We start from the raw sequence: 21,252 nt of genomic DNA, 5'->3' as shown, positions 1-21,252 counted from the left end.
TTTAAGAAAATCATGAATTTAAAATAATATCCAAGTTTGTTCTAGAAAAATGGGTATTTCTAAAAAATCTAACTCAATGTACATGAACACCTAAGTATTTTAAAGGCAAAGATACTAAGGCACAAGTAAAGATAGATGCATATTCTAGTACTCTCTTTGTATCGGCGTATAATTCATCTTATGGTGTGCACCGCAATCAAGACAAAAAACAAAACGAGATAACTTAATGTTTGTTTGCTAATTAATATCATCGCATGCAATGAACTAACCGCTGCATGTCATGCTAGGTAGTTTCGAGTCATTAAACACATACACATCCCACATCTTTTACTGGTTAATTTCTTTATTCATGTCATGAAACAAGAAACAAGCTGGGAGTGATGGCACCGCGTCTAAGTGTTTTGTGATTATTTGGTTTTCGTAAGATGACTTATGCACTCATAGGGAGGGAGTAGTTTATTTCTAGCATTAGCAAAACAGATGACTTCACTTTCACTTCACTTTTGTGAAAGTTGGCTTTTAATAAGAAATTTGTTCAAACGCCAATTTTACATTCCTAGCTCTCTCTAGATCATCTTGGAAAATAAATATGGTATCGTCGACTTATTGCAATATGCAGATGCAACCCTCTACCAAGTGACGTTAAACCAGTTAGCAAACATTGTCCTATGTTTTATCTATCAAAACTTTCTAAATGTTCATGAAAATGCTCCCTTCATCTCAGAATATAAGACATTAGCTAATATAGCTTGCAAAAACGTCTTACATTATAAAACGAAGGAAGTATTAAAAAGAGTAGGGGGCAGAGGGTCCATGTGTCTCTCTGAGACCTTCTTAGTACTTCCTCCTCCACAAAATAAACTATAAGGTACACTTGTTATAATTTTCACCGCACAACTTTGACTAAAATTTTCACCTGTTGTATGTTTACGAAATTAGTATAAATACACATGGGATAAAATTGCGCAAAGTTAAGTGCATCTTACATTTTGAAAAGGAGGTAGTATGAAAGAAAAGGACATAAACAATCATTTACCATAACAACCACTTAACACTATATATTTCCCCGCAATTTTTTTATAGAAAATACACACTATATCTTAACTCTTAAGCCAGGCCAAATCGCCAATGAACTACTAATTGTAATATATTAAGACACACGATCCACTACTATATACAGCCTCGATCTACACCAAAATATAAGACGTCTTATATGTGTATCTTCCTTTGCACTAAATAAGCGTTGCGGATCCTATAAATAAAAGTAACACAAGAACACAACGCAACCTGTAGAGGTAGAGCGATACAAAAGTTTTACCTGCACAAAACCAATCGAAATCACGGAACATAGCACGATCGATGCATGTTCTGGTCAAACGGTATGCATTGGTTACATCTGTTCGTGTCCTTTAGGAGGAGGGTACTGCCCGTAGCCTCGTGCAGGAGGAGGGGAGAGCTGCTCCTGCTGCTGCTGCTGGTTGGCTGCGTGCGCTCCATAGCCTTGTGCCCGAGGAGGGGGGTAGTGCGCGTTCGGCGCTTGGCCGTGCCCCTTCCACTGGGGAGGCTGCTGCGGTAACTGCGGCTGCCCCATCGCGATCCCGGCGACGCCAGCCGACATCTGCTCGCCTTCCTTGAGCACGGCGGGGGGCGCAGCGGCAGCGGCCGGCTGCCCGCGGAGCATGACGGAGGAGGTGACCCCGAGGGCCGTGGCGACGAGCGTGAGCACGGCGCCGCCGGCGAAGATGCCGTCCTTGAGGACGTAGCAGAGCCCGAACACGGACGAGTCCCGCGTGCCGGTGGCGTTCCACGCGGCGCCCGTCGCCAGCAGCGCGAACGCGATTATTGCCGTGATCCTGCATGCATGCGCGTTCTAGTCAGTAAGTAGGTGTCAGGCTAGCGAGCGCTTGCTGATTTATCCATGGAGGATCGACCAGGACAACTCACCATGAGAATACGGCGCAGACGACGCCGATGATCCGGCTGGTCTCGGAGGGGATAGCGCGGGACTTGCAGCAGCCACAGCAGCCGCCGAAGCCCGCCAAGATGATCTGAGCTACGATCAGGAAGATGGCCGCGCACACCCCGAGCCCGAGCGCAGGGTTCTGCGGGTACAGGCACAGCCCGCCACCCACGTACACGTCCGAAATCTGCGAGATATAGCATATATCAGCAGAGTATGAGACAGACGCGCGTACCACAGTTCATCACACACACATGTCGCGGTACGCAATCAGATGGTAGTGGTGAGTGTGGTAGCTTACAGTGAGCTTCGTGCCCTCGGCTGAGAACCCCAGGATGGCACTCAGCACCCCGATAGACCCGACGACCGAGCACACGATGATTATCCTCTGATCCATTTTGCCGCCCTCTGTTCTCGATCGAATCTCGGCCTCTTTTGGGGTGCAGTCGACTGGCGTAGACCCATGGTTTATATAGAGGTTGCCGGGCTGGGCATGCATACCTGGTCACCGGCTGACGCGCGTGTGCCGTGTGGTTCGGTTGGTGCAAGCCTATGTCATTAGGAAGGGCAAAAATTCTACGACGGTCACCATCAACTACGTTCTGGCCAAGTTCCGCGTAATTCCTTCATCCTTACGTGTTTTTTTTACGTGAGCATAATCAAAAAAGTTGATGCCGTTAGGAAGCTAGCATGTAGACAGCTTCGCATTGATGACATGCATCCATGGCTGTGCCGGCGCGGTAAGGGCATCTCCTGCATCCACTACAGGAAACCGATACGATACAGGAAACCGAGTGCTAAATCACGGTCTCACGGTTTATGATCACTTAAGCCAAGTACGCCCTTAAGGACAGTACTCAGTTTTCATAGACATACGCTGTGAACCTAGTGCGCCGGCCCTGAGGGGGGGCAGAGGGGGCGGTCGCTCCGGGCCCCCGATTTTGAGGGCCCCCCAACCAGATACGTACTTGTTAGGCCTTGGTCTGTGTCTTGCGCAAAAGCAACCCTGATGGGCCTTGACCGAGTTCATGGGAGCACAGCCTGAGGCTAAGCATCGATCGATCTCAACTGGATCGGCAACTTTCTATGGGTATCACACGGAGGCATCGGCCTTAAGAAAACCTAACAGATGCATCGCAGTATAGAGGGTAGACCAGGACTCCACTAGCGATTGGACCTCTCGCAGTTGCATCGCTCATTAGGTCGCAAACTGACTCCCATGACGTCTCATCGCCGCCGCCCAGATCCTGCCATGAACAGCAGCGCTGCCTCCTGCTGGCGTGCTCCCCACGCCATAACCACACAACTCCATCAGAGAGGTAGACATACCCACTCCGTTCCCATGCAGCAAAGAGAAGGTAGTGATTTTACCATAATTTTTGGAGGATAATTGCATAGATTTTATTGGATTGATCTAGTGTGTTCATGTCTTTGTGCCAATTTTCAATTGCCTAATTTTGTTTTAGTTTCAACACCATCATGTCATCTACAAAGGTATGCATCTGATTGTTATAAAAAAGGAAAACGTATATATACATGAGTTAATAGAATCACAGTCAGGATTCATTGATTAGTTTATAAGGGAACAACCACTTCAAGAAATCCACTACCAGTCGGCGGTAGTTGCCGTAAGATAGGATCCTACTGAAAATAATATTGACATCAACACGGATGATAACAATGTGAGTGACTACGATCTCATGCTTAATTCATGTGATAAGACGTCTCTGTAGTTTAAATTGAACTTTAAAATCCTCTTATATTAGAAGACGGAGGGAGAAGTATATATACACGAGAAACCAAATTTTACTAATGAATAAAGAAACTAGCGTACCCGCAAAAAAGAAAACTAGGGTAATCTTGTGACAAAGAAGGACCATTTCGTGTATAATATATGTATTGAATCTTATTTGCATATTTATATTAAAGGGCCACTGGTTTTTTTTCGTCCCGGGCCCCCGAATCCTCAGGACCGGCCCTGCCGGCACTGGGCTTAAAAAACCGCGGCATACACTAAGTGCGTGTTTGGTTTCCTGGGTTGCATGTGGCTTGCACCCGTCATGTAAAACCTGGGTCGTTTGGTAGGCCGCATTGACTCTCCAGCCTGGCGCGTGGATGCAAAAAGAGGCTTCTCAGCCAGGTCAGGGAAACACAGGTTTCTTGTGTATCTCGCATGCAGGCTCTCGATGGTTCGTTTTTCGTCTTCTATCTCTCGTCCCTTCGCCGCATAAACCAACAGCCGCCGTCGTCGTCCTTGAACAACGGCCGTCGCCGTCCTCGTCAAGCCCCGTCGTCCCTTGTCGACCACCACCAAGCGCCGCCGCCGCCGTTCTCGGACGAACGCCGCCATCCTCGACCAAGCGCCGCCGCCGTCCTCGACTAAGCACCGCTGCCGTCCTCGTCAAGCCGCCCCACGCCAGATCCGGCCGCCTAGCGCCACCGCACGTTGAATTTTGCCGTCTGGAGCCGTCCCCGTCGCCCCAATTTCAACAAAATTCAGAAGAATATGTAGGAGCTGCAGCCATCTGATGCAACTGAACCAAACACCCATCTCTACTTCTGCTTGCATCAGCCCAACCAGGCCATGCTCATCCAGGACCCCTCATGCAATGCAGCCTGTAGCTACCAAGGGAACCAAACACGCCCTAAGGTAAGCCGGCAAAACGTACCAGCCACGTGGCTCACGCGCCGCCCGCTAACGGCTCTCTGATGGTGTTGTATGTAAGCCGAGTGTTTGATATAATACATTCGATTTACGTCTATTTCTTATTGCATTTTTTTCCTTCCACCTATTTCTCACACATTCTGTCTAGGCTAGTTTTTGTCACACTATCGATTTCATTTCATCATTGTTAGGAAAATCTGAGAGGTCTACTCGACTGAGGACTAAAAGTAATTACACGAAACCGATATAGAGATTTGTTAACAAGATTCAACGACTCGGATACATCTCCGGTCCTAATCGGACATATCAACGTAAGGGTGACCAGACGCTCAAATGCTTGGTGCACAATATTGATGTGGCACCTCCCTCACAAACCATACATTCATGCAGGAAGGTTCACGACGTATAGCGTGGTAGCCCCCTTCCCAATCAAGCAGACACGGGGGGGGGGGGGGGGGGTGGTCCTTTACCACATTCGCTCCGACCTGCTATGGCACATCGACCTGACCTATCATGACACATAACAAGAGGAAAGTCCCCCAGTCAAACCCCTATGGCACCCGGTCGAAGCCGTAGACCGCGCGGGCCCATGGATGGTCGCGGTGTCGATTACCGCCCGGGGAGGGTCCGAAGACCGCACCTGCCTACACGGGCCTCGATATATCAATGTAAGGGCAGCGAGACGCTCAAATGCTTGGGGCAGAACATTTATGTGGCACCTCCATCACAAATCGGAAAGTCACGCAGGAAGGTTCACGACGTATAGTGTGGCAGCCGCCCCGCATCGAGCAGACAGCGGAGTCGTGTGACCGCATGCGCTCCGACCTGCTCCGGCACGTCGGCATGACCTGCTGTGACACAGAACAAGAGGAAAGTCCCCCAGTCAAACCCCTCTGACACCGAGTCAAAGTCATAGACCGCTCGGGCCCATGGATGCCCACATCATCGAAAACCACCCTGGGGAGGGTCCAGAAACTGCACCGGCCTGTGTGGCGCCCCGTTATATCAATGTAAGGGCGTCTAGACGCTCGAATGCTTGGTGCACAATATTGATGTGGCACCTCCCTCACAAACCGGACAGTCACGCAGGAAAGTTCAGGACGTATAGCGTGGTAGTCCCCCGCATCGAGAAAACGGGGGGAGTCCTGTGACCTCATGCGCACCGACCTACTCCAGCACATCTGCATGACCTGCCGTGACACAGAACAAGAGGAAAGTTCCCCGGTCAAACCCCTCTGGCACCCGGTCAAACATGACCGCGCGGGCTCTATCATGGGATTCCTTTAATCTAGATAATTCTAGAGAAAAGGTCTCCTCAAGAGATTCCTTGGTGGTTTGTTCATTTTCAAGATCTTGGATAGCTCCGCTATCTCATCAGCGTAATCACGCTCATGACCTTCCATTGTCACAATGGTGGCCTCATGCTCCTCGAGATGAGCTTCCAACTCCTCAATGTATTTCTTGTCCTCAGAGGTAATAGACATGATTTCCATGAAGTTGGAACAAGCAAGTTTATTCTTATAAAGATATTTCAAAATCATTTCACCCTTAAATTTGAAGGATGCAATATTATCACTCTCTTCATCATTATCGACATCCCCATTATCATCATCATCATCATCAAGAGATATATTGGGATTCAAGGTAGGAGATACCTTTGAAGCCTTGGCCATAAAGCAAAAGTGAGAAACAATAGATGATGATGTAGGATCCCTTGAAGCATCATTCAAGGCCACATCTTGTTCCATGGAGTGATGGATTTCCTCTACATTGTTAGCAACACAACTCGAGGAAATAGATATATTTTTATCATGGCAACAAGATATAGAAATCATATCATCATGAGATTTTGTCAAGCAGTTTTTACATAATATGCAAGGACTATCAACACAAGCATGTAAAACATTTAGAGTGCTCGAAGTGTTAATGCCCAAAGATGAAGCATTGCAATAATATAGTGATGAAGGATCATCAACAATAAGCCCACTATTATCATTACAATGATCACCAGTACTCACCATATAATTACCTTGTGGCAATCCACATGTAGGTGAAGTAGATGAAGTTGAGAAGACCACACGACCGGAGGTGGAGGGAGAACAATCATTCCCACAAATCTTGGACACACCCTATTTATCTTGAAGCTTTGTCCACATCTCTTGAGCATCCCGGAATGGCATGAGTTGAAATATAACTACATTGCTCAAAGCATCAAAAAGCACATTACAAGCTTGAGCATTGAGATAAGAGTTTATCTCATCCTCTAAAGATATATTTTAAGAATCCTTTGGAGGACAAAAACCCATATCTACAATTCTCTCTAAATTTGGGTCCATGACCCTAAAGAGATTAAGCATGCGAATTACCCAAACATTAAAATTTGTGCCATCGAAACTAAGAGTGTGAAAGAATCCTAAGCCCCTAGTCGACATCCTTACTCTCTAGGTGGTTAAACCTAATAATGAGAGACCTAGCTCTGATACCAATTGAAAGGACGTGGATGTCGCCTAGAGGGGGGTGAATAGGCGCTTTAAAATAATTACAGTTTAGGCTTGAACAAATGCGGAATAAAACTAACGTTTAATTTGTAAAGCACAAAACCTAAAACAACTAGGCTCACCTATGTGCACCAACAACTTATGCTAATCAAGATATATAACAAGAAAAAAATATGGCTATCACAAAGTAAAGTGCATAAGTAAAGGGTTCGGTAAGAGATAACCGAGGCACGCGGAGGCGACGATATATCTCAAAGTTCACACCCTTGCGGATGCTAATCTCCGATTGGAGCGGTGCGGAGGCACACTGCTCCCCAAGATGCCACTAAGGCCACCGTAATCTCCTCACGCCATCGCACAATGCAAGATGTTGTGATACCACTAAGGGACCCTTGAGGGTGGTTCATACGTCCCAAACATATCTATAATTTATGTTTGTTCCATGATCTTTTGGGTGACATTGTTATATGTTTTGCTATACTTTTATATCATTTTACACATATTTGGACTAACCTACTAACTCAATACACCCAGTGCCAGTTTCTGTCCGCTGATGTCTATTTTGCAGGGGCTTTTACCCAATTTTCCAAAGCCCGAAAACATCCAGAAAAAATATATAAAAAATCAGCAAAACAAAAGCTTCGGGATCACCGAAGGAGGGCAAGAGGGGGCCAGGGGCCTCCCAGGCGGCCTGCTGGCGCGGTCAGGCCCTAGGTCGCGCCAGGAGGTCGCCTGTGTGGGTCCCACCTCCTCTGGTGCCCTCCTTTGGCCTACATTTAGTGTTCCGTGAGGAAACCCTCGCAGACTTTCTAGAATCGCCAATTTCTCCATCATTCCGCCACCGCAGCGCTTCCAAGATCAGGAGCGTCACGACACCTCTTCCCGGCACCCTGCCGGAGGGAGGATTGACCTCTCGGAGCTTCTCCACCGCCATGGACGCTTCCCGGACGTTCCGTGAGTAGTCCTCCTTGGACCATGAGTCCATGACCAGTAGCTAAGTGGTGTCTCCTCTCCAATCTTGTGCTTCAATGGTTAGTCCTTCTGAGCTGCCCTACATGATCAAGGCATTTATGTAATCTTCTTGCTTTTGCTATGGTCGGTTTGTTGGGATCCGATGGATTATGAGATTATGTTCAGATTGTTATGAGTTATATATTTGATTATCCTTTTATATTATGTTCCTTAATGATTCATGCATGTTTTCTGTTGCTTTTTATTGCTTTGGCCAAGTAGTAGATCCTAACTCCAAGAGGGAGTGTTATCCATGATTGTGGGTTCGGTCCCCTTGATGTCTAGCTTGAGTGACAGAAACATGAGACTAGGGGATGTGCTTGTTTCCACTAGAGAGAAAACTACGGTGCTTGTGACCATGGTTGCAAGGATTGTTTACCTTACACATAGTTCGTTAATGCAGGTGTACATTGCTTTGAGTTTACACTTTGGGTGAGGCTCGCAACTTAATACCGGAAAGATGTTCTGGATAGATATCTCAAAGTGGATGATTAATAAGTAGATGTTGATGAATAAACGGTCTACTTGTCTTAGCGTACTGCCCATTACTATTGAACCTCTAACTATCAAGGATCATAATTAGCATTGCGGTGCGATCATAATTTTGTCAATTGCCCAACTGTGATTTGTTTACCCAAGCATAGTTTTTTTATCGCCTTTTGGGAGAGAGACATCACTAGTGAACATCATGTGACTCTCGTCCATATCACAATCATTGTTTACACATCCATTATTTACCGCTTTCATTTACTTTTCTGTTCCAATCACTATTACTTTCCCTCTTGTGTTTTGATCCTTTGCAAACTACAAGGCTGGAGAGATTGACAACCTCTCTGTACTCGTTGGGAGCAAAGTTATTTATTATGTGTGCAGATCCACGTCTTCTGCTAGCGCTAGGGTGGAAGACACCTACTTGTTGAGCCTAGGAGTCCTACTGGTTCGATAAACCTTACAGTCTCTGTGTGAGGGAAATTTGTTGCTGACTACATCTCCACCTTCCACTTGGGGTATCCAATGAGGGGCAAGAAGTATATACATCATCTCATCATCAAGCGAATTTCTGGCACCGTTGCTGGGGACTCCACTCTTCAAGATAGGGGAGTTGCACACCATCTTTTACCTTTACTTTTTAGTCTTGTTAGTTTGCTTTCTAGTTTTTTCTTTGGAGTCTTATACCAAAAACCACAAAAAAATAGTTGCTTTGTTCTTGCTTTTTGCTGCTGCTATGGGTTCCACTGAGAACACTAAGTTGTGTGACTTCACTAGTTAGGCTTATGGAAAACTGCACTCTTAGTTCGCTGCTTGGTTAAGGCCGCTCTACCACACCCGTGGTAGAGAAGTCTCCTCCACCTACTGAATGTATCCCATTGAATTACCACTTGGGATAATTGAACTAATTAGGAATGATTGTTATGCAGGAGATGGAACAGTCAATCCTAGTATTCATTTGTTGAAACTTACAAAACTTTGTGAGTTGTTTAAGATTTCAGGTTTGACAAGAAATGGAATCATGAGGAAATTATTTGCCTTGTCACTGAAAGGACAAGCATTGGAATGATATAGACTACTAGATGATTCTCACCTACGGGATTGGGAAGAGATTCAGTCTCTCTTTTACTCCAAGTTTTATCCTCTTCATGAAGTCCATGTGGATCATGGTAACAATGCTTTATGTGATACTTATATTGTGGAGTTTATTCATGATCCCACTGAAAATTATTATGAGAAGGGAACATAGGCTTATAGATATTTCAATAATATCAAGTTCCCTCTCTTTATGTCGAAGGTTTTGAAGTTGCACTTGTTTTGCCTTCCTATGCTTATTGCTTTGTGCTTCAATGAATTATTCTATTGCAATATTCCTATGAATAGGAAGAATGTTAGACTTAAATATGTTTGGTATTTGCTTCTTGATGCTCTCTTTTATTCTACAACTCTTATTCCTACGAGTGCATCATTAAAATCTTAAGCCTATCTTTATGGCTATAAAGAAAGAGCTCTAGGGAGACAACCCTTGTTATCTTTACTTTGAGTTTTTTACTTTCAGTTTTAGTGGTCTTGATGTGTGTTACTACTATAGCAACATCATTGTATCTTTATTTTCAATCTTTGTGCCAAGTTATAGCCTCTGATTGCAAGAAAGTCCAAAGATTGTGACATGCTGTCCAAAAACAGATTATGTGTGCTTGACAAAACAAATCGCCAAAAATGACCAGATCATCTTTTTGATCTGAATTGTTTTGACAGCATGCTCTATATAATTTTATTTCTGGCATATGTTCTGACATTTTTTATTTGCATTGCAGAAGTGCCCCGAATAAATTATTTACTACCTGATGTTCTGTTTTTCACAGATTCTGCCATATTTTGCATTTTCATTGTTTTGCAAATCCTAAGCTTGCTTTTTATTTGCAAAAACCCTTTGGCATTCATAAGAAGTAGTACCTTTTCATGAAAATCTTTATTTCCAGCAGGTATTGAATTATTTTATTAAGGGAACTAACCACTCTAATCAGCCTATGATGAGTTTTGTATGAAGGGAGTTTTCAAGTATGCGATGGGAGAAATGATGAAAGAAGATACATGAGTGTCAAGCGCTCAAGCTTGGGGATGCCCCCATGAACCCCAAGAAATATTCAAGGAGACTCAAACTTCTAAGCTTGGGGATGCCGCCGTGCATCCCCTTCTCTATCAACAATCATCAGTTCGTCCATCTCCATGCTATATTTGTATCACTTCATATGATACGTGCTATGCTTGGAGCGTCCCGCTATTTGCTTTTTAGTTTTGTTTTAGTTCAGTTTGCTGGCCATAACAAGTGTTAACGTAGCCTAACTTGTTTGGGAGAGACACACGCTCCATTCCACTCTAGAACACAACATAGCTTTTCATCCTTATCTTTTTTGTGTGTTCTTCATCTTTTCGTAGCTACTGTCACACTTAGCTCTTAGTTTTCATGCTTATATTTTTAAGAGCTATTATTTAGGTTGATTTTGGAACTCTCTTGAGTTATCATGCTTATCTTGTTTAGGGAGTTGGCTCGTTGCACTGAGTTGTGTGTCTTGCATGAGTAGGTAATTGAGGTTGCTATTTAAGTATAGTAGTAACTTGCAATAGTTTTGAGGTATTGATTTGAGTAACGTTTGGACTATTCGTGCCAAGAGCTTGAGCCTATTAGTGATAGGTGTCGTATTTTGGGAAATCCGTCTATTTTTCAATAACTAAAATTAGTTGAGAACTCTAGCTACTAAATTGATCGCTAACCTCTGGAGGGGTTGGAATATATAGAGTACCCTCACGTTACCATGAGTCGAGGATGCGCAAGGATAACCAAACCCCCAAACATTCCTCCTCGGGGTACTTGTCTCTTTGTGAATTTCCTAACTAGATAGAGAGTTACCGATAATAAGTGTATGAGTTCTTCAGACTAATGTGAGTATTCGATTGTTGGCACTTCCACCATCCATATTTTGCTAGCATCTTTGGTAGTGTGCATTGCCCTTTCTCATATTGAGAGTTGGTGCAAACTCCGTCGGTGCATCCAAACTCATGACATGATACGCTTTGTCATACATAACCCTCATTGTATCTTTCCTAAAAATAGCCACCATACCTACCTATTAAGGCATTTCCATAGCCTTTTCGAGATACATTGCCATGCAACATCCACCATCTCATGACTTGATCTTCATGTCATACATGCTTTTGCTTGATCGTAGAGCCGCATGATAGTTGGGCCTTGCCCTTATTACTGCTACTTGACGCGCTAGTATCATTACATATCCTGCTACACTCGCAGAGACATACATTTGCATACATCATGATAGTTTTCACTTGTCTTTATGTTGAGTACTTATAAAGTGTGATGATTTTTCTTTATATTCATGTAAAACATATAGTGTTGCTCTTAAGTGAGGAAAAGATCCTGAAGTGGACAAAACAAAAGACCCCAAAGAGGACAAATGAGAGATAAAAAGAAAGAGCCAAAGAGGCCACAAAAAAAGAGAAAGAGAGAGAGAAAGGGGCTCACTACTATTCCTTTTCAAAGTTCCACACTCGTACTCCATTACTATATTGGTACTCCATAGAGATTATCATTCATGCATAACTATGTGGGGACTCTTACACTATAGAACTTGGTTTGCATATTCCAATGATGAGCCTCCTCCAATGATCTCTAGGTCTTCATGAGAAAATAAGTTGGATGCACCCCCACTAGTTCCATTGGAGAGCTTACCTTAGCTCATATGTGCATCCGTTACATGGCAATCCCTACTCCTCACATCATATCTATCATTTGGCTTTCTCTCGCCTCTGGTTGTCCTCATTGATGTGAGCCTTTTCACACCCTTTTTGTCTTCCTTCCCCATCATTATTATATTTGTCATCCTACATGCCAACATATCTTGCTTACACTCATCCATTGCATGAGTGCTCAAAATCGAAAGGGAGAGGATCATTTTGACTTGTGCCTCACAGGTGGTCTGGAGATGAGTCAAAATAAGATTCTGAAGGAGACTAAGTGTGAGGTTTAGTAGACTGAGTTCTCAATTAAAAAAATATTTTTATCTCTGAACCCATCTCCCACTTCTTGCACGCGAACACCATTTGGAGACATTCGAGTCACGGACAGCGAGAGCTCTTGCACCTTTATGTTCTTACTTTGCTAAATTCAATACTAGATATAGACTCTTGCTTGTTATTGTCTTGACTTGAATTGCATATCTCACTTGCTTTACTTTAAAGTTCTTATATGTGTGTTAGCATGTCACCACAAAAATTATTGTGTTATCATTTATCTACTCGAGGACGAGCATAAATTAAGCTTGGGGATGTTGATACGTCCCAAACGTATCTATATTTTATGCTTGTTCCATGAACTTTTGGGTGACGTTGTTATATGTTTTGCTACATGATGGGGTTATAGCCCCAGGGTAGGGTCATAGGTCTGCCCTATAGGTCCTACCCTAGGACTACCCTTCATAGATGACAAGGCCCTTAGACAGTTCCGACTGAACTAAGGACGCCCCCATCGTCCAGTCGGCGACGATGCACTCGGAGCATATCTAACGTACCGACTGGAATCCACTATGTACATCGTAACCTCCCAGGAGGGCAACGGTCATACGTTTTCATACACCATTATTAGCATTTAAAGCTTGCGTTACCTGTAACGTAAGCATTTACTCGCCATTATTCTACCCCTGTCCACCGGGCCATTATGAAGGGCAGCGCACTCTATATAAGCCGCCCTTCACCACTGGTACGGGGGTTGGCACTTGTAGTAATCCTATAATCCACTCGACACAAAGCTCCCAAGAGCACTGAGACGTAAGGCTTTTACCTCCGCCGTAGAGGGGCCTGAACTCATACATCCTCGCCGTAGCTAAGGCTCTGCTCATATACTTTCGTACCCCATACTTCCACTGTCAGACTTATACCCACGACAGTTGGCGCCCACCGTGGGGCAGGCGTCTAAGCGACTTCCGGCGAGTTTGCGATTTCATATTTTCGTCATGTCGTCCGGCGGAGATCTGTGCATGGGTCATGAGATCCTCTTCGATGCCCTCTCCTTCATCGCCGACGATTCGGCATGGCTTTGGTGTGCGCCCCTCGACGTCGAGGCGCTTCCCAGTCACGGGGCTACGCACTTCCGTGCCAGTTCCCACGGTGTTCTTCTTCTCCAGCCATCGACCCCGGTGTCGATCTTCGCCCCCGTCACGCGCCGCAACAAGCGATCCCGTCGTCCGCGGCTCCAGCGTTGGGTGCGACACGCCCAGGCGCGACAGAGCGCGTCCTCTCAAGTGGCGGTGCTCGAATCGGTTGTGGTCCCGCCGCCATCCCAGTGCTTGGAGTCAGTTCCGACTGAGCTACCTTCTGAGTATCCGGGTCGCGGGCCTGCAGCCGAAGTTCTCATGGCCGATTCCCATGAAAGTCCCATCGGGACTGGTCGGAACGAGCGTGAGTTTGGATAATCATTCGGCACTCGTCGTCAGCACCATCGTTCTTCCAGTCGACGCACTCGCTAGAGCAACGTCGAGGTGTTCCGCACACCCATCCTCAACTTGGCTGCGGCGCCAGGATAGCCGATTCTCTCCAGCCGACTGATTCAGAGGCTGGTAGAGGAATCGAGCAGATCCCTGCCTTGTTGCATACGGCGCAGCAGCAAAATTATGCGGTCTCCCAGTCGCATAACAGGATCCACAATAGTTCTATTCAAGCGAACACGCATCGGTCGGTTTTCAGTGCCGACTCTCACCAGCGACGCAGAGGGGGCAGCCGTTCCAGGGACCCGAGTCGGAATCCGCTTCCCGTTCGGTCTCATCCTGAAGATCGCCGTCGTTCGCGTACTCCTCCGCGGAGTGGGCCTTACGGGCCCTGGCATTACGATGATCGTCGTTCGGGCGGTGGCGCACATGATCCAAGGCCTGATGCAAGAGGGTACATCACCCAGAAGAAGGACGACAGAAGTCGAGCCCACCGTGATGGTCACGATAGAGACCGTCCGAGTGGAAGGAGGACCGTCGTTTCCGGACCTGAGTGCTTCAGTCGGGCCATCCGCTCAGGTGGCATCCCTCCCAACTTCCGATTGACGACGGGAATCAGCAAATTCACGGGAGAATCCAAACCAGAAACTTGGTTGGACGACTACAGAGTGGCGGTCCAGATCGGTGGCGGAGATGACCATGTCACCATGAAACATCTCCCCCTGATGCTCGACGGTTCGACGCGAGCTTGGCTAAACCAGTTAGCTCCGTCAAGCATCTACAGCTGGGCAGATCTGTCCCGAGTCTTCATCAGGACCTTCGAGGGTACGTGCAAACGCCCTGCTGGTCTCGTAGAGCTCCAGCACTGTGTCCAGAAGCAGAACAAGCCCTTGCGCGATTTCATCCAGCGCTAGACGACCCTCTACCACACGGTGGAGAACGTCACAGAGCACCAAGCAGTCTGCGCCTTCAAGGCAGGCGTGCGGTACAGATATCTGTACCTGAAGTTCGGCCGGACAGGTGACATCTCCATGAGTAAGATGATGAAGATAGCCGCGCGCTATGCAAATGGCGAAGAGGAGGACCGCATATGTAGCGGCAAGCATAAGTCAGTCGCCGATGGAGATGGGAACAACAATCGGAAGCAGAAGCAGAAAGCTCAATCCACTCCACAGGCAGAGGCAGCAGCCGTTATAAATGCCAAGTTCAAAGGCAAGGGGAAAGCACAGTACACCCCCAAGAAGAGGCAGTCAGGAAATTCCATCCTGGATCAACCGTGTCCAATCCACACGAAGACGGATGAATAAGGCAATGTCATATTGCCGAAGCATACCACTCGGCAGTGTCGCCTCCTGATCCAAGGATTCGGCGAAGGACAGCCGAGTGAGAAGGACACCGAGCAGGATGATGAGGACAAGGAGGATCCGTTCCCCCAAGTCCATGCAACGTTGATGATTTTTGCTGATGTGGAAAGCAAAAGTCGACGGAAGCCTGTCAACAGGGAGGTAAACATGGCAACCACATCCACTCCCACGTTCCTCAAGTGGTCACAGACTGTGATCACCTTTTATCAGTCAGACCACCCAGCACACGTACCCACCCCAGGGAGGCAGGCTCTGGTCGTCGACCCGGTGGTGGAAGGAGTTAGGCTGCGCAAAGTCCTCATGGACGGCGGCAGCGGCTTGAATATCATGTACGCCGACACTCTCAAGGGAATGGGCATTCCGATGTCCAAACTTAGCGAGAGCAGTATGCAGTTCCATGGAGTCGTCCCAGGAAGAAAGGCGAAATCACTCGGCCAAATTGCGTTGGATGTCGTCTTCGGCTCTAACAAGAACTTCCGCAAGGAGAAGCTGACATTCGAGGTGGTAGACTTCGAGAGTGCATACCATGCGATTCTGGGCCGTCCGGCATATGCGCGTTTCATGGCCCGTCCATGTTACGTCTATTTGAAGCTGAAGATGCCAGGTCCCAAAGGTGTGATTACTGTCACAGGCAATCGGCAGCGGGCCGAGGATTGTCTGCAGCAGGGGTCGAGGATTGCTGATCACCAGATGGCTATACTCGAGCTCGATGAGTACAAGAAGACCGCCGACCCCGCAGACCTGATGCGTTCAAAGAAGCCAGCTTCCGAGTTCACATTCCAGTCGGTGGGAGACACGAAGAAAGTCAGCATCCACCCGATGGACGACACCGCCGCCCCGACAAACATCTCCACCACCCTTGATCCAAAATAGGAAGCCGAGCTCATCCAATTCCTCCGTGAGAACTGGGATATTTTTGCATGGAAGCCTGCTGACATGTGCCAGGTGTACCCAGGGAGTTGGCTGAGCACCGACTGCATGTGGATCCTGCCGCTCGGCCCGTTCGAGAACGCCTGCGTCGGTCCGCCGCGCACAAGAGGAAGGCAATCGGAGAGGAGGTGGCTAAAGTTTTGGCAGCAAACTTCATTCGCGAGGTACACCACTCCGAGTGGCTCGCTAATGTTGTCATGGTGCCCAAGAAGGACAAGTCTCTCCGTATGTGCATCGATTTCAAGCATCTCAATAAGGTCTGTCCGAAAGATCACTTCCTGCTCCCCCGCATTGATCAAATTGTTGATTTGACTGCGGGTTGCGAGCGCTTATCCTTCCTTGATGCCTATTCGGGCTATCATTAGATCCGTCTGTATGGTCCAGATGAATTAAAAACAGCCTTCATCACCCCATTCGGGTGTTTCTGTTACATCACTATGCCATTCGGTTTGAAGAATGCAGGAGCAACTTTTATGCGCATGATCCAAAAATGCCTCCTAGACCAGATCGGTCAAAATGTGGAGGCATATATGGATGATATCATCGTCAAGTCACGCAAAGTTCTGACCTGCTGACTGACTTGGCAGAAACATTCGCCAACCTACGTAGGTACGATATCAAGCTCAACCCAGCCAAGTGTTCATTCGGCGTTCCCAGCGGGAAGTTACTCGGTTTCTTCGTTTCCGAACGAGGGATCGATGTCAACCCCAAAAAGATCGGGACGATTGTTCGAATGGAGCAGCCGGTAAGAGTACATGATGTTCAAAAGCTCACAGGTTGCCTAGCGGCTTTGAGCAGGTTTATCGCTCGACTCGGCGAGAAGGCGTTACCTCTGTACCGACTCATGAAGAAGTCAGATACCTTCGAGTGGACAGACGAAGCCCAAATCGCATTCGACGACCTCAAAGCCCTGCTTTCCACCCAGCCGGTTCTTACGGCCCCGCTCAGTAAAGAACCCCTTCTTCTGTACATCGTGGCTACAAATCAAGTCGTCAGCACCGTTCTGGCAGTCGAACGCAAAGAAGAAGGCAAAGCGTACAAGGTTCAGCGGCTAGTATATTATGTTTCCGAAGTCCTGACTCCTTCCAAGCAGAGGTATCCCCATTATCAGAAGCTTATTTATGGGATCTACATGACTGCAAAGAAGGTGGCTCATTATTTCCAAGACCACTCGGTATCTGTCATATCGGATGCTCCGTTATCGGAAATTCTCCACAATCGGGACGCATCAGGCCGAGTGGCAAAGTGGGCAACGGAGATGCTATACTGCGACATCAAGTTCGAAGCCAAGAAAGCTATAAAGTCTCAAGCTCTTGCTGACTTCATAGCAGAATGGGTAGAACAACAGCAACCGACTCACATCTACTCGGCTCATTGGACCATGTTCTTCGATGGGTCCAAGATGTTGAATGGCTCCGGCGCCGGCGTAGTGCTCATATCCCCAAAAGGTGATAAACTCAAGTATGTGTTGCAGATCCATTTTGATTCTTCCAACAACAAAGCAGAGTATGAAGCTCTCCTTTACGGGTTGCGCATGGCCATCACACTCGGCGTCCATCGCCTGATGGTCTATGGCGACTCGGATCTAGTGGTTAATCAAGTAATGAAGGAATGGGATGTAAGGAACCCCACCATGACTGCATACTGCAACGCAATAAGGAAGCTCGAGAAGAAGTTCGAAGGTCTGGAACTTCACCATGTTCCCCGACTGAAAAACCAAGCAGCAGATGAATTGGCAAAACTTGGATCCACTCGGAGACCGGTCCCGAGTGATGTCTGCCTCGAGCACCTACACCTCCCCTCGGTAAAAGAAGACCCTTTTAGAGTGGAACCAGTACAACCGAAGAGCTCAATGGATCAGACTGAAGTCGAGGTCCCCGCGGTAGTTGATTTGATCATGGAGATTCTAGCTGTCATTCCCGAATGGACTCTGCCGTTCATTGCGTACATCATGAGGCAAGAGTTACCAGAAGACGAAGTCCAAGCTAGGCAGATCATTCGCAGGTCGAAGTCCTTCACCGTCATTGATGACCAGTTGTACAGGGAAAGTGTTTCAGGCGTCCTTCAGTGGTGTATCTCTCCTGAGGAGGGGCAGTTAATCTTGGAAGAAATTCACTCGGGAACCTGCGGCCGTCATGCCTCCTCAAGAGCAATCATCGCCAAAGCATTCAGAGCTGGTTTCTTCTGGTTGCAGGCGAATGAAATGGCAAAAGATATGGTCGACCGTTGCGAAGGTTGTCAGTTCTATTCAAACAAGTCCCACAAACCAACGTCTGTGCTGAAGACAATTCCTCTTGCTTGGCCATTCGCCGCGTGGGGATTGGATACAGTCGGACCGTTCAGAACAGGCCAAGGAGGATTCACTCATCTGCTGGTAGCAGTCGACAAGTTTACCAAGTGGATTGAAGCCAAGCCTATCAAGAAGCTTGACGCCCTTACGGCCATCAAATTTATCACAGACATCATCGCCAAATACGGGGTTCCGCACAGCATAATCACCAACAATGGCACAAACTTTGACTCGGACAGGTTCAAAGGTTTTTGCACAGGCCAAGGTATCCTTGTGGATTTTGCATCCGTGGCGCACCCCCAAACAAACGTGCAAGCAGAGCGGGCAAATGGACTTATTCTTCAAGGGTTGAAGCCTCGACTCCTGCGAGAAGTTGGACATGCCGCCAGCGCATGGGTCACCGAGCTGCCTTCGGTGCTGTGGGGCCTCCGCACAACTCCGAATAGATCGACAGGGCGATCCCCATTTTTCCTCGTTTATGGAGCAGAGGCAGTCCTTCCGAGTGACTTTCTTCACAACTCTCCATGAGTCGAACTCTTCTCCGAAGCCGAAGCAGAGCAAGCCAGGCAAGACGGAGTGGACCTTTTAGAAGAGGAGCGCGAGATGACGCTGATCCGTTCAACAATTTATCAACAAGATCTGCGGCGATTTCATGCGCGGCATGTTAGGAGCCGCACATTCCAAGCAGGCGACCTGGTGCTCCGAGTGGATCAGCAGAGACCACACAAGTTGGCTCCCGCCTGGGAAGGACCGTTCATCATCTCTAAGGTGCTAAACAACGGAGCATATCAACTCTACAACCTCGACAGGGAAACGGACGAGCCGCGAGCATGGAATGGAGATCTACTGAAGCGCTTCTACACATAACCGCCGACGGAGACAATGTAAAGAACAAGTATCATCGAAGTAATACAAAGCAGATTGATTTCTTGCCGATTCCAAAATTCTTCCGCGTTTGGAGACTCCGGTCGAAAAAACTAACTCCGAGTGCGCACTAAAAGTCACACTCGGGGACTTAGCTGCGACCCAGAGTCGCCTAAGTAATAACTCGCTCCGAGTGTGCACGAAAAGTCACACTCTCGGAGAATTAGCTGCGACCCAGAGTCGCCTAAGTACAAACTCGCTTCGAGTGTGCATTAAAAGTCACACTCGGAGACTTAGCTGCGACCCAGAGTCACCTAAGTACAAACTCGCTCCGAGTGTGCTCTAAAATTCACACTCGGGGACTTAGCTGCGACCCAGAGTCGCCTAAGTAAACAAATTGCTCCGAGTGTGCTCTAAAAGTCACACTCGGAGACTTAGCTGCGACCCAGAATCGCCTAAGCAAACAACTCACTTCGAGTGTGCACGAAAAGTCACACTCGAGGACTTAGCTGCGACTCAGAGTCGCCTAAGTAAAAAGCTTCCTCCGAGTGTATACTCGAGATACACTCGGAGGCTTAGCAGACCCTCATTGAGGCTCATGTGGATGTGAAGACAACTGACAACTACATGAGTAACAACTCGCTCCGAGTGTGCACGAAAAGTCACACTCGGAGACTTAGCTGCGACCCAGAGTCGCCTAAGTAAACAACTCGCTCCGAGTGCGCACTAACAGTCACACTCGGGGACTTAGCTGCGACCCAGAATCGCCAAAGTAAAAACTCGCTCCGAGTGTGCAGCAAAAGTCACACTCGGGGACTTAGCTGCGACCCAGAATCGCCTAAGTAAAAACTCGCTCTGAGTGTGCACCAAAAGTCACACTCGGAGACTTAGCTGCGAACTAGAGTCGCCTAAGTAAAAAAGCTTCCTTCGAGTGGGCACTCGAGATACACTCGGAGGCTTAGCAGACCCTCATTGAGGCTCATGTGGATGTGAAGACAACTGACAACTACATGCTCCGCATGTTTGCCATTGGCTTCACCAAGAGACGCGCAAACAAAAACCACGAGCCAAAATCGTGTCAAAAAAAACTCAGCGAAAGAACAACAAAATATACGATTCGAATTCAAGTTGGATCTACGATCAGTCGGCTTGGTGTGAATCAAGTTTATCCACACCGAACCACGAATGTACCGGCCAACAGCAGTGGCCAAAGTTTAATACAGATTCCACTCGGCATACCGAGGTAAATATGCGTTCAACATAAAGTTTATCAAGCGTCGCCGGGACTGGCAGGGTCCACAAAGGTGTCGAGGTCGATTCCGTCTGCAATCCGAGTGGCTGTGTCGAGGAAGGTCTCCATGAAATCTTCGAATCGAAGCTTCTTGGTGTTGGCGACCTGCAACGCCTTCAGCTTGTCTTCGCGGGCTTCCTTGTAGTGCACTCGGACCAGAGACATCGCCACGTCCGCACCACACCGAGCGGCAGACTTCTTCCATGCCTGCACTCTGCTTGGGACGTCCTCCAGTCGAGTCATCAACCCCTCTATCTCGTTCCGGGAGTCATCTTCAGGCCACAGCTCCTTGTCGATTTGGCCGACAACTCTTCTCAGGCGACCAATGAAAGGGCCCACCCTGTTAAGGCGAGAATGCGCTTGGAGCATGTCCCGGTTAGCTTCATCGCTGA

General features: G+C 47.4%; 1 protein-coding gene across 1 annotated transcript; it reads right to left on the bottom strand.

Moving 5' to 3' along the window:
- Window positions 1-1,186: 1,186 nt before the first annotated feature.
- Window positions 1,187-2,378, bottom strand: LOC123415692. The gene is made up of 3 exons (XM_045106750.1): window positions 2,262-2,378; window positions 1,945-2,147; window positions 1,187-1,853 (listed from the first exon to the last, which is right to left on the bottom strand). The coding sequence occupies exons 1-3, from the start codon at window positions 2,355-2,357 to the stop codon at window positions 1,391-1,393; spliced, it is 762 nt and encodes a 253-aa protein (XP_044962685.1). The 5' UTR covers window positions 2,358-2,378; the 3' UTR covers window positions 1,187-1,390.
- Window positions 2,379-21,252: the final 18,874 nt, after the last annotated feature.

This window comes from Hordeum vulgare, chromosome 1H (genome assembly GCF_904849725.1).
Source record: "Hordeum vulgare subsp. vulgare chromosome 1H, MorexV3_pseudomolecules_assembly, whole genome shotgun sequence".
Taxonomy (NCBI): Eukaryota; Viridiplantae; Streptophyta; class Magnoliopsida; order Poales; family Poaceae; genus Hordeum; species Hordeum vulgare.
Note: the sequence above shows the minus strand (reverse complement) of the source record. Positions and strands in the feature narration are given on the sequence as shown.